Below are 12,997 nucleotides of genomic sequence, written 5' to 3'. Positions count from 1 at the left end.
CACTGCAATATTTCATATGCTTACTAATGTTAACTATGACAAAATGCTATGTTAGTGCTAACACTCATGTCAACAGCTAAATATGCAAGCTAGCTTATTATCTTCCTAAAGTTACAACCCACCATTTTTAAAAATGGTAGCTAGTGACAGTATTCTTATTAAGATTAGGATTTAGACAGCACTATAAACAATATGTCGTCTCTCGGGCTAAAAAAAAAACCATTAAAAATTGGTTTATAAGTAGTTTAGAGTACGATTCGCTTTTTAACCTCTAGAAGTGGTGGGAAAGAAACACATGTCTGGACAACTCAGTATGATTCTCTGCTCCCAATAAGCAATGTTTGAAGATAGCTGACTATGCTAGCTAGCTAGCTTATTTCCTTCCTAAAGCTTCAAACCAGCCAAGTGATGAAACTGTGTGCATGAGTCAACAGTAAGCAAAATTCAATAATGTAGAAAACGGTGTTGTGTAATTAGCCCTTAAAAGGGGCAGAAACAGGAAAACATTTGGACAAAACGTGATTTGTTCATTTCAGCAGAAGACAGCTAGCTAAGTTATTACCAGCTACAAACTAGCTTACTTTTAAAAGAAATTATAGCTAAGTAATGTTCATTAAAACTAAAATGCTACGCTCTATGCTAATATCAGCGGCTCTTGTCTGCCCTGAATATTCTCTACAATAGCAGCATATTATTAAAATATGCATTTTTAACTGCTAATGCTAGGAAGGTACAGCTAACTACAACCGTACATAATGTTTAAAAATTGGTGGCCATTAATTAAATGCTACTCTTGTGCATGCAAGTGCAACATTAAAGATCTATTGTTTTAAAATATTTGATAAAATGGTAACACAACCAACATTTTCACTGCAAACTGCAAAAGTAGCAACAAGAGCAAGGAAAAATGCTTTAGCTAAGGGTCAATTTGTCATTTTGAGATTATGTAGCCAGCTTTTTTACGTGCTGTTTCTGTTTTCCACCTCAAGATTCTAATATGTGTCCCATTAAATCTTAATAAATAAATCTTTTTACCCCTCTTATTTTGGGCATTTTATTCCGGTGCATTCTGGTACCAGTGCCTCATGGTGCAACAGACTAATATCCTTCTGCATGATGACTGTTCTTCCTCTACAGCTGCTGTCTTATTTTTGCCATACTGCTCAAATCCACTGACAGTGACAGCCAAATGCCTATGAAACTTCTGCTGTCCCATTACTTTAAATATGAAGCCCTTATGTCCTTGCATGACGTGTTGGCTTTTCTGCAACATTTCTAAACTCTGCTGAAAAAAGCTGTGATAAAGTCATATTTCTTTCATGGTTATTGTGAAGTTTTTTTTTTACTCTTGAAGAGATAGCATCTCTCATGTCACACTTTAACGTCTCACCTGATTATTTTTCTTATATTTCCACAAGCTGAGGATTGCAGTGCCAAGTTGAGAGATATCTCCATAAATACGGTTGTTATTTTCCAGCACAGTCTGTCATTTACAAATTTAGCAGGTTGTTAAATTCCCCATCTAGCGAGCTGACACAGCCTGCTGCTGTGAATGCAGAGTGGCGCTTGTGACAAAGAAGAGAGTGTGATTGCTGAATAGTTATCAAGCATCTGCTGTGGCATGAAATGGGGGGTGAATTTTGTCAAAAAAAGTGTGTGTGGGAGAGTGTGTGGGTGTGTGTTTTTTTTTTTTTCGCTGCTCAAAAGGCTGAGGGTGCTGCGTGTGTTTTAAGTGCACTCTCATCACTTCCAATGGACTGAGCTGCAAACAAACCTTCAGCATCGCCAATGTGTCCTCTGTACTCACTCAAAATAATAATGTCTTTACTAGTTTAAAGAGGCTGCAGTCATTAATGAAGACATGTTAGAATTAGCCATGTATATTAGTGTTTGAATTCTGCAATGACTCTTACTATGTCTTGGCAATATGATATAACATGCCGTTCAAGATGGCATATTAATACGATGCAACACTAGGGGTGCGTGATAGGACGATCTCAGATCGTGAAGAAACAGAATGTATTGGCGATCTGCTAAAGCTGTTCTATAGTAGAATCAGCATTTTTACTTCTAGCTCTTTTCTTTCTCACCCGTTCTGCCTCCTGATGCAGCAGTGATTCACGGCTGCAAATGAAATTGAAACTTAAGATGCAGTCCTTAAGAACAGAGGTTCTCAACCTTTTCAGCCCACTACCCCCAAAAATAAAAGTGCCTAGGGAGCCCCCTGATCCATGGTCATCGTCCATTGTAAAGTTAAGCTGTGATATCAATATTTTATATTTAACCTGCATAATAACCAATCTTGTTAAAAAAATCTTTATTTATTTGTGCTAAAGTGTATATAGCCTTCTTAAAAATGTAAATCCATTTCAAAAAAGCAAAATTAAAACGAGTTAGAACAGCAAAAATTGGTGGAAAACGTGGTGAAATTGGATTTTAAAGTAGCAGAAATGGGTTAGAAGTGGCAAAAACAATAGATCAGTGGCAAAAATAAGCAAAAAAAAAGCAAAAAAATGGGTTTAAGTGGCAAACAATTTTAATTTTTTTTCCATCATTTTCTTTTTTTAATTGTTGAGAAATAACAAGACAGACGAGTGATATTCAAGTTGTACATGAGGGACAGTGAGAGATGAAGAGGGGGAGGAAATGAAAAAAATAAAATAAAATAAAAATGTGTATCTATTAATATGTATTCATAATATTAGAATATAATAATAAAAGTGTATATACAATACTAATAAGAACAAATAATAATACAAAACTAAAAAATAAAATATACAAGGAACACATTGTTAAGACAGCAATAGAGACTACTGGAGGCCTATAGCAAAGAGTTTTAGAAGGAGAACTGTTGTGACATCAGTGTCATGTTATGAGTGTTAAGTGGCAAACATTTATAAAAAATGGCAAAGGGGGAATGAAAAGTGGCAAAAATTTGTTGAAATGGGATTTAAAAATGGAAAAAATGGGCATAACAAAGATTGAAATGTGGTTAAAATGTGCAAAATGGGCGTAAAAAGCGGTAAAAAGGGGTTGATAGTGGCAATGATGGGCCATCAGAGACAATAATGGCAAAAAGTGACAAGAATTGGTTATTGAAGTTGCAAAAAGTTAGAAAAAGGTGATGAAAGGGTTGATTTTTTATGAGATTTTCTTATACTTTGTTTAGTTAAAGAGGATTAGTTTTCCTCTAGCCCTGTAAATAACCTGCATACTGTCCTTTACCACTGCAGTTCTGCAGCATTTTACTTTTGACAGATCGACCATCAGGGTGACAGTGTTTCTCCATCAGGTCAGCTTAATTGTTCATAGGACTGGTTCATAGTTATTTTCTTTCTTCAAATGAACATCTTCGACATTTTGAAACTCTTGTTTTCATGTGTACTGAATTGCTCTTTTCTGTTTCTCTTGTCACACTTCTTCTTCCACTCTCAAGTTTGACTCGCAGAAGCCTGCAATTAGTCAGACAACATGAGAAACGGTCCGCAGTGTTTTCTTCAAGCCTGCCAGGCTGACAGAGAGAGAGCAAGAGGTCATGTGACATGAGGAAACAGATCTCCTCAGCATTCTGATGACTTAAATATATTAATAACAATGCTGTTAATTAACAAGTAGTCTCTTTGTCAACGTCAACACTTAGCAAATTAGTCTCCTTAAACCATTAGATTCATTTTATTCTTTCAGTTTATGAGTGGACCAATCAAACATGTTATTCATATTACATCGTCTTATCACATTATTTTGCAGTCTAAGCCAAAATTAATTTACATTTGTTTTTGTTTTTCCTCGGTGTGTTTACATTGTGTAATCAGCTGAAAAAAACGCTATAAATAGGATTTAAAAATATCTTAAACACACTTCATTAACCTTTGTGCACAGCAGACTTAAGGAGACAGCTCACAATCCAGGATTGGAGTTGTGGCAGAGTCAAGCTCGACACATAACAACACACGTGTGTCACTCGGCAACTTCTCAGCCAGTACCACCTCCAAGTGTGCCGCAGTGAAGTCAAAGCGGTCTGCAGGGTGGGTGTACCCCTACTGCTACTGATATCCGTGTTAAAATCAGCAAGACAAATGCTAATTAGGGAGCCAAAGTAGGTGAAATACCTGTACATCATGATGTGTTTAAAGACAGCTCAGACTTCTGATAATTCAAGGACGAAGTTAAAGAAGTAGTGAACACTTAAACATCTTTTTTGCACCTCAACACTGAGGTATCTGACTGAACTATGATAAAACACATCAATGCTGGTGTTATTTCTGACATCTGCACCAAGCTGATAAAAATCTGTATTTTATGACTTTTAATTAGCTCAAATGGACATCTGCTTTGAAAATCTTTTCTGAAAAGACAGGGCTTATGTGACGTAAAAACCTACCATCGTTAAAGTTTCTTTTTTTTTTTTAAACTTCAAAAGTCATAAATGTACATGAGATAAAACCTAGAATTTTTGATCCATAAAGTCAAAAATCCATCTAGTTTGTTTTCTTCTAATTTTGAACCTTACACTGTTTCTTTGTCAAACTGAATTTTTATTGAATACTAAAAGATCAACAGAGAAAACATACAGTTTGCCATCTTTTTTGTGTTTCATTCAAGAAAATAAATAAGGAAACTGACTACAATGTCAAATGATAAGAAAAAAAAAAGAAAGGAAAATCATTGAACTTTGCACTGTTGCAGATTTATTATTTTGAAAACTTGAAATTTTTTGAGTCTCGCCAAAATTAGAGACTTTTCAAAGTAAGGGATTTTAAGTTTTTCTCTTAAATTAACAACTTTTTAAACTCTGAAATTCTGAGTTTGTTTTCTTGTAAATATATGACTTTATAATCTCAAAAATTTGGATATTTATTCTCAAAAAGTTTGATTTTTTTCACAGTTTAAAGGATCTTCTATGTTTTTAAAACCTTTTGAGTGGCCCTTATACATCGTTATACATATGTTATGTTTCTAATCATGATTTGAAAAGAACATATATTTATAGTGTCAGGAAACAACTTTGTGTCACCGTTACATTTTTTTTTTAAAGATTAATTTTTTGGGCTTTTCATGCCTTTGTTTTGAGGAGGACAGGAGATAGATTCGAAAACGGGACGAGAGTGGGGAGAGACATGCAGCAAAGGGCCATCGGCCAGATTTGAACCCGGGCTGCTTGCATACATGGGTCGTGCCTTGGACTGCTAGGCCATCTGCGTGCCCGCCATTTCCTTATGATTGAACAGTTTTGTTTGTTTGTTTGTTTTTTTTTACATATGTTGGTGGGTTTTTAAGCAATTTTGGAGATAGAAGGGTTTGACCCAACGCCATCAATATGTACAGTGCTTAACAAATTTATTAGACCACCACCCAAAGTAAGGTTTATGCCACAGCTGCCCTAAATTAACAGCATTGGTAATTACCAAAATCATTTTTTATGTTCCTGCAATGGTTAATACACCAATATGTAGAAGCTCTTTAACCCAAATGATATTTTTAATGCTAAAATATAATTATTATTGTTATGCATGAATTTTCAAATGTACTGATTTACAAATAAACTGAAAAAATAGTAAAGCACGTTATTATTTCTTGAATAATATGTCAAATTATAGTTATTTACTTGCATTCCTGAACAGAAAAATGAGTTTTAGTAGTTGAATGTTATGCTTGATTCATTTCTGACTTCTCAGAGAAGCCCAGTGAGCCGGCTCAAATTTGGGTATAAAAAGGTAAATTCAGTTTGAAATTCCTCATTCCTGTTCAAAATGGGAAAACGTGGAGAGCTCACTGAAAATGATAGAGTCCGCATTAAAGCACTTCATGACGCTGGCTGGTCTCTGAGACAGGTGGTCTAATAAATTTGTTAAGCACTGTACATCTAAGTTTGTCAGAATGGACAGGGCCCCACACCCTCCCGAGACATTTTCGGCATCCCCCTTAGGGTCCCCAGATCACAGGTTGGAAACCACAGGCTTATACCAAGTAAATCTGGCCTAAGAGGGCAGTTGAGGGGGTTTATACAGTAAGGATGCCTCCTGGTGGCCTAACTCTGACCCTAACCCTTCCTTTGGAGGTCTTCTGAGCTCGTCCAACAGGGAGGAGATCCTGGGATGGACCCAGAACTCACTGGTGGGATTATAAGTCGCTAGCTTGTTACAGGATCCTCCAGGAGGAACTGGAATAAAAAACTTTTCTTTTAAACTTTAGGGCAGAGTTACATTGCCTTTCTTATTTAAAGCACAAAGAAAGCATCTTATTCTTATTCAATTATGCAGCTTCTTCGTTTCTGGTTGCTTTTACCTCAGTGAATCATCTTTGCCACCTCTTTGTGTCGTATTTTTCTGATTTGCGGTGGGCGGTTGTGCCAAAACAGATAAGCTGCATTAAGCTTGATGCATGTGAGTAGATATGGCTAAATTCAGCACAGCCACTAAATCTCGCAGCAGCAGAAACACTAAAACTCATGCTGGCAAAATGTGACTTCTGCTGTTACACCATCAAATTTGTGGATATTTTTGTGAAATCATCTCCGAGCCAATCTTCAGACATTTAAAGAGCGCGGACCTGCAGCCTGCCTGGTCGTAACGACTTCCCTCCCCTCTCTTTTCTGCGAGATACAATCATAGGCTGTCAGAGATATCAGCGAGAAGCGGCTCAACTTTTTCTCCCAACTTTGTGCGAGGCGTTTGCAGCAACAGTAGGCGTCTCTTCTCTCTCTCTCTCTCTCTCTCTCTCTCTCCCAGTTTGACAGGTGAGAATTATACTGTGTCCTTGTCATCTGCAGACTGAGAGAGAGAGAGAGGGAGACAATATTCTCCAAGCTATTTCCGACTCTGGCAAGCCTGCCTCCATCTTTCGCTTATCACGCTTCTCCATCTGGTGAAATCTGTAATGCTGTTCAAAAGTATTATGTCAACAGACTGCTCCGATTGATATTGACGGGGGGGAGGAAAATAAAGCAATGAATGGATTTCGGCTTCAGGTGCTTCATTTCAAGCAACAGATGATGGATTTATTGTCTTCTTCTAAGTGGAATCCGGTTTGTTTTCCGTGAAATAAAGTTTGAAAAATGTTAGAAAGCGAATGAAAGATGATGTGTTACTGCTTGTGTTTTAATCCTACCTGACGTAACAGCAGAAGAAGAGCGTGGGAACTCGCACATCTCACAGTAAGGCAGCAGGCTGCTGTTGGAGTAGGTGCAGGCCCCACAGCTCCACGATCCAGTAGGAGGGTCAGGCTGGGACAGCTTCCTCGGGGCCATGATTGACAGCACGCTGGGGCTTCCGGAGCCAGTCGACCTCCTCTTTCCCCTAAATCTAGGGCTCGGGCTCGGCTGTGGCGTCCGGATTCTCTTCACCTGCGAGGAGAAGTCCACGTCGGCAGTTTCTTGGGTTTGGGAGCAGCTCTTTTCTTTCTCCTCTCCCTTTTCTAAGTTTGTTCCGCTGCTGGTCGTCTCTGAGGACATGGAGGGAGATGTTTCTTCATCTTCTGTTCTCTTCCTCTTCTTCTCTTTGCCGGCGCTCGGGGAGAAGAAGGCACGAATGTCGTGCTGCTTCTCCTTTTCAAACTAGGACGAAAGATACAAGCTGGAGTTAGTTCTGCCACACGGCTAACATTCAGACCCCCCCTCCACTTTTTCAATGTTGTTATGCTGCTAAATTCATTATTGCTCTTATTAATCTACACTCCTTACCTCATTAAGCAGTATTCCTGGCTACCATTACACCATGAAGACAAAAGAACACTTCAAGCAACTCAAAGGTATTGAACATCCCCCAGAGTTCAGTTATATCCATCATCAAGACATGGAAGGAATATGTCATGTGTAAATCTGCCTAGATCTGGCCATCCTCACAAAATGAGTGACTGTGCATGAAGGAGACTACTGAGAGAGTCCACCAAGACACCTATGACTATTCTGAAGGAGCTTCAGCAGCTGAGATCGGAGAGATTCTGGGGTTCTTCACCAGTCAAAGCTTTATGGCAGAGTGGCACAGAGGAAGCGCCTGTTGAACAAAACTCATTAAATCATGACTAGAGTTTGCCAAAAGGCATGTGGGAGACTCCACAGTCAAGTGGGAGAAAGTTCTTTAGTCTGATGAGATCACAATGGTGCTTTCTGGCCATCAGAGAAGACGTCAAATGCTGCACATCACCACAAACCCACCATCCCCACTATGAAGCACGGTGGTGGCAGCATCATGCTGTGTGGATGCCTCTCAGCAGCCAGCTAAGAAAGACTTAAATTCAGTCTGCAAGAGAACTACGGCTTGGGTGAAGATTTATTTTCCAGCAAGACAATGACCCAAAGCATACAGTGAAAGCTACATGGAAATGGTTGAAAGACAACAAGGTTAATGCTCTGGAGTGGTTGAGTCAAAGCCCAGACCTCAATCCAGTAGAGAATTAGCGGCTGGACTTGAGAAGACGTGTTCGTGCCTGATTCTCGAGCAACCTGAGAGAGCTTGAGCAGTTTTGCAAAGAAGAATGGAGTAAAATTTCAGTGTTCAGATGTGCTAGCTTGATTGAGAGACTCAGTGCTGTAATTGGAGCCAAAGGTCCATCCATCTTCTTCCACTTATCCAGGGCAAGGTCGTAGGGGCAGCAGGTTGAGCAAGTCCACCCAGACGTCGCTCACATTCCAACTCTTTCTGGGGGATCCCGAGGCGTTCCCAGACCAGACAGAATATAGAATATGTAATCCCTCCAGTGCATTCTGGGACGTCCCCGAGGTCTTCTCTCAGACGGTCCTGCCCGAAATACCTCCACGAGGAGGCAACCAGGAGGCATCCTGGTCAGTGTACTTCCTGGCGGTCTGTTTTCCTGTTTAAAACCATGACTGAAGAGACGAAAAACAGTCCTTATTCCATTTCCTGGTTGAAACCATGACTGAAAAAAACAAGAGAAACTGTCCTTAATCCATTTTTTCGTTTTTGACCACAAGTGGAAAAACAAAAAATGAGGCCGTTTATCGTTTTTCCATCTATGATTTTTTTCAATTCCATTTTCTTGTTTCCTTGTTTTAATGAAAAACCTGAGGTAAAGGAAATCATGTGACCCAACGAGAAAGGTGAGCATTTCAAAATGAAAGCCTCCATGTTAAACATGAGCCATACTTGGCCATACTTTTTATAGGCGCTGTAAACTTCAACTCTTCTTGCAAAGGGTCCTAATACTTTTGTCTTTTAAGAGTGATTCCTCCCAGCGTGAGTCAGAGAGGCCACTGTAAATCTAGTGTCCCTTTCACCATAAAAAGCTGCAGAAAAATCGCCAAAAAACAAGATTACAACCTCAAATCACTGGGATGCCTTTAAAGATTGGGTTTTTCTTATCAGAGAAAGTCAGTGTTCTGAAATATGGTTAAAATTTGCTCTGGAATTTCTACTTTAGACTTACAGACATGGTCATTCTTATAACAGGAGGCCCCAAGGCCAGCGTGAATGGGGCTTTCCTTACTTCTCTGTTGAATCTCATCAAAACATAACTTGTAAGAAAACTTCTTTAGCTTGCTTTAAATATTTTGACTTCATCAGTAAGTTACTGAAGGCAGAAATTAGCTAAAAAGATACCATCTCCCATGTTGGCAATTTACCTCAGAGTTATGTAAGTGTTTTTGGAAAAGTGCTTTAGCATTTTGGATACTTTAAAAACAGCAAGAGCTAAAACCCTACTTTATCTTAGAAACATCAGACACAGCCTCTATTTTTCAGTATAATGAGCTCTTAAGTTCTTTCTTGTTTACTGGTGAAATCCGATCCATAAAGAAGCCTTCAAAATCATTAAAACTCAATAAAAATATAGCTTTATTTTGAAATGTAATATTAATAAGTATGTTTGTGTCCATGCAAGTATTCACCATCTGGCTGCTTTCTCTTTGAAGGACTTTAAGAACATCAATTAAACAGGGAGATGCTTTGTCATGAAAGACGGTGTTGTTGTTTTTTAACAGCAACCAAAAAAAGAGTTTTGCTTTCTTTCCAAAACTTCCACAGATATTAACAAGAATATTCAGTGATGCTTGTTTAAAAAGGATTAAACTGTTATGAATATAAAGGGAGGGATTATAGAGATTTTATTTCACTTACATTAAAGTTATGTGTAAGTAAACTTGTTACCTTTTCATCCTCCTTCATTTTTAATCAAAGATTTTCTGTTTGCTATTAACTGAATGTATTCTTGCATGGAAATTAAGGTTGAAATAAGCCCTTTGTAGGTATTTTTAAAATCTTTTATTATCCCTGGACTTACATGAGTAAAGAACACGTCCTCTTTGACATTTCCTGAGTTTCCCTCCAGCGGCAGCAATAGCTCGCTCGGCGTCCACGCATCGGCGAAGTTTAGGAACTCCCACTTGTCCTTGTCGCCCTCATCGGCCTTCAGGTATTCTTTTCTGCCGTTCAGGGTGCTGCCGGTCACCGTTTCCTGAAGGACACGAGAAATTCAGTTCTGCACAGAGCCTTTTTCATGTTTCTGACTGTAAAAATCCATGCTGGTGCTGTAAAAAAGTCTTCTTTGGTAGTTAACACTGAAGTGGGAAGAAAATATATTTGAAAAAAATTATCTTTTTTTCCACATCCTGTCATCTGTGAGTATTAACCCTCCAGTATAATTCAAATTTACTAACCAATAAACCATTCATGGACAAACATGGCAAAAACATTCATTTGGTCCAGACCAAACAGACCAAATACTTGACTATTTTGGGGATTTTGACCCTTTATATGCCAGTTTAACTATATAATAAGTCATGGTTGTTTTCAATGGAAAAAACTCAGAAAAAGAGTTATTTTTTCTGCAAATAAATGTCAGGTGGCTGGGGAATTTTTTCAAGCATAGTCCTGGATATGTCAAGGATAAGCAACAAAAATGATTTGTGGACAAAATCATCCACTTATGAAAACTGCTATAAAACTATTACAGATTCATATATTCCACATTTTTTTGCTTTAATGTTTCAATCAACTTCAGTCCTGATCAAAACTTCCAAATATTGAATTAAGCTCAAGATTTTAACCCTTTAAATGCCAGTTTGAATACCTGGTGTCTCCTTTCATATGAAAATCACACAGAAAATGAGTTATTTTCTTGATAAAAAATGTTGGGGGACTGGGATTTTTTTGAAAAAAATTAAGTCCTGGATATATTGAAGATTAGCAACAAAATTCACAAATATGTCCATTTGTGAAAACTGCTATAAAACTATTCCAGATTCATATTTTCCCATCTTTGGCTTAGACCTTTAAAAATATTCTTAGTCATGGTCGAAACTTCCAAATCTTGTATTATTTTCAGGGTTAAAGCCCTTAACATGCTAGTTTGAATACCTGGTGTTGCTGTTTTCTATAAAAATCACACAAAAAGGGAGCGCAGATGGTAGAGTGATTTAAGGCGCCACCCATGTACGCGGACAGCCTGGGTTCGAATCCGGCCTGTGGCCCTTTGCCCCACTCTCTTCCCTGTTTCCAAGTCTATCCACTTTCCTTCCTCTATCAAATAAAGGCATGAAAAGGCCCAAAAATAAAAATAATTTAAAAAAAAAATCACACAAAAAATAAGTTATTTTCTGTATAACACAAATTGGGGGCTGGGGTATTTTTGAAACATAAATAAATAAATAAAGTCCTAGATATGTCAAATATTAGCAACAAACATTTTGATGCATTTTTTGTTTTTTGTGTATTGTCTGATTTTAAAACTTTATTCCCTAATGAGTCATTTGTGGACAAAAATGTCCACCCATGAAAACTGCTATAAAACTATTACAGAATAATATTTTGCACTTTTTTTGGCTTAAATCTTTCAACCAACTTAAGTCCTGATCAAAACTACCAAATATTCGATTATTCTCCAGGTTTAAACCCTTTAAATGCCAATTTGGATACATGCCTTCACTCTTTCATATGAAAATCAAACAAAAATTTGTTGTTTTTATATATTATACATGTTGGGGGACGGGTTATTTTATGTAACCATTGTCGTTGAAGTTAGAAGATCAGAAATAAAATTGACATTTACTTTGTAGAAAATATTTTTTTGTGTGTGTGTTGCTTTCTTCTAGTTTGAAATAGTTTTGTCTATGTCGCTGCAAATAACAGGATTTTTTGTAGGAAGGTTCTGTCTTAGTAAAAATTTCAAATTCATTTTTTTTTAAAAAGGTTTCAAGTTTTTTCTGCAAATTTACAACCCCCATAAGCCATTTGTGGACAAAATGTCCACTGTGAAAAACGTATATTAAAAATAATGTAAAAATATGTTTTCCCCATTTTTTTGATTGATTCTTTCCACTAACTTCAGTCCTGACCAAAACTACCACATTTGAATATTTTTCAGATTTTAACCCTTTAAATATCAGTTTGACAACAAGAAGTAATGGTTGTTTTTATGAAAAAGAAAAAGTAAGATATTTTCCAAAAATAAAAGTCAATTTTATTTCTGATATTTGACATATCCAAAACCGTGGTTAAAAAAATACCCCAGCCGAGAGAGAGAGAAAGAATTCCACTTTTAAAACTCCAGCAATTAGTGTCTTCAGTCCTCGAACACCTGCAGAGTGTTGTTAGAAGAAAAGATGTTGTTAGAAGAAAAGATGATGTAAAACGCGCCTGTCTCAACTTTTTTGGAACATGTTGCAGGTATCAAATTAAGACTGTGTGCATATTTTCAAAAGAAATTAACATAATGTTTATCAGTTTCAACAGTTAACATCTCATCTTTGTGATGTACTCAATTGAATATGGGTGAAAAAGGTTTCAGATTACTGTAATCTGGTTTTATACATATTTTACACAACGTCCAGATTTTTTGGGAATTGGGGATTACGCACTGTAAACCTTAGGATCTGCTTTACAACAGCTATCCAGATAGAGTTAATATAAACCTACAGGGATTGAGAGAGACTCAAAACTGAGACTGTGGTTTAAATGCTAGTGTGGCATATAATCTGGATTTTACAGTATAATCTGTATGTTTATTGCAATATATGTAAAAATAAATGTTATGTCAATGTTTTCCA

The 12,997-nt window shown here is 37.3% G+C and overlaps 1 protein-coding gene across 1 annotated transcript in view; it reads right to left on the bottom strand.

Moving 5' to 3' along the window:
* zranb3 (zinc finger, RAN-binding domain containing 3) overlaps positions 1 to 12,997 on the bottom strand; it is a 183,746-nt gene that overhangs the window by 94,467 nt on the left and 76,282 nt on the right. The window contains exons 12-13 of the mRNA XM_041781425.1: positions 10,234 to 10,407; positions 7,108 to 7,552 (exon numbers count right to left, since the gene is read on the bottom strand). Of these exons, the coding sequence (XP_041637359.1) occupies positions 7,108 to 7,552; positions 10,234 to 10,407 (619 nt within the window). The remainder of the gene's footprint in view (positions 1 to 7,107; positions 7,553 to 10,233; positions 10,408 to 12,997) is intronic.

The sequence above is a fragment of the Cheilinus undulatus genome, linkage group 24 (assembly GCF_018320785.1).
Source record: "Cheilinus undulatus linkage group 24, ASM1832078v1, whole genome shotgun sequence".
Taxonomy (NCBI): Eukaryota; Metazoa; Chordata; class Actinopteri; order Labriformes; family Labridae; genus Cheilinus; species Cheilinus undulatus.
This window is presented reverse-complemented; position numbering and strand designations above follow the sequence as displayed.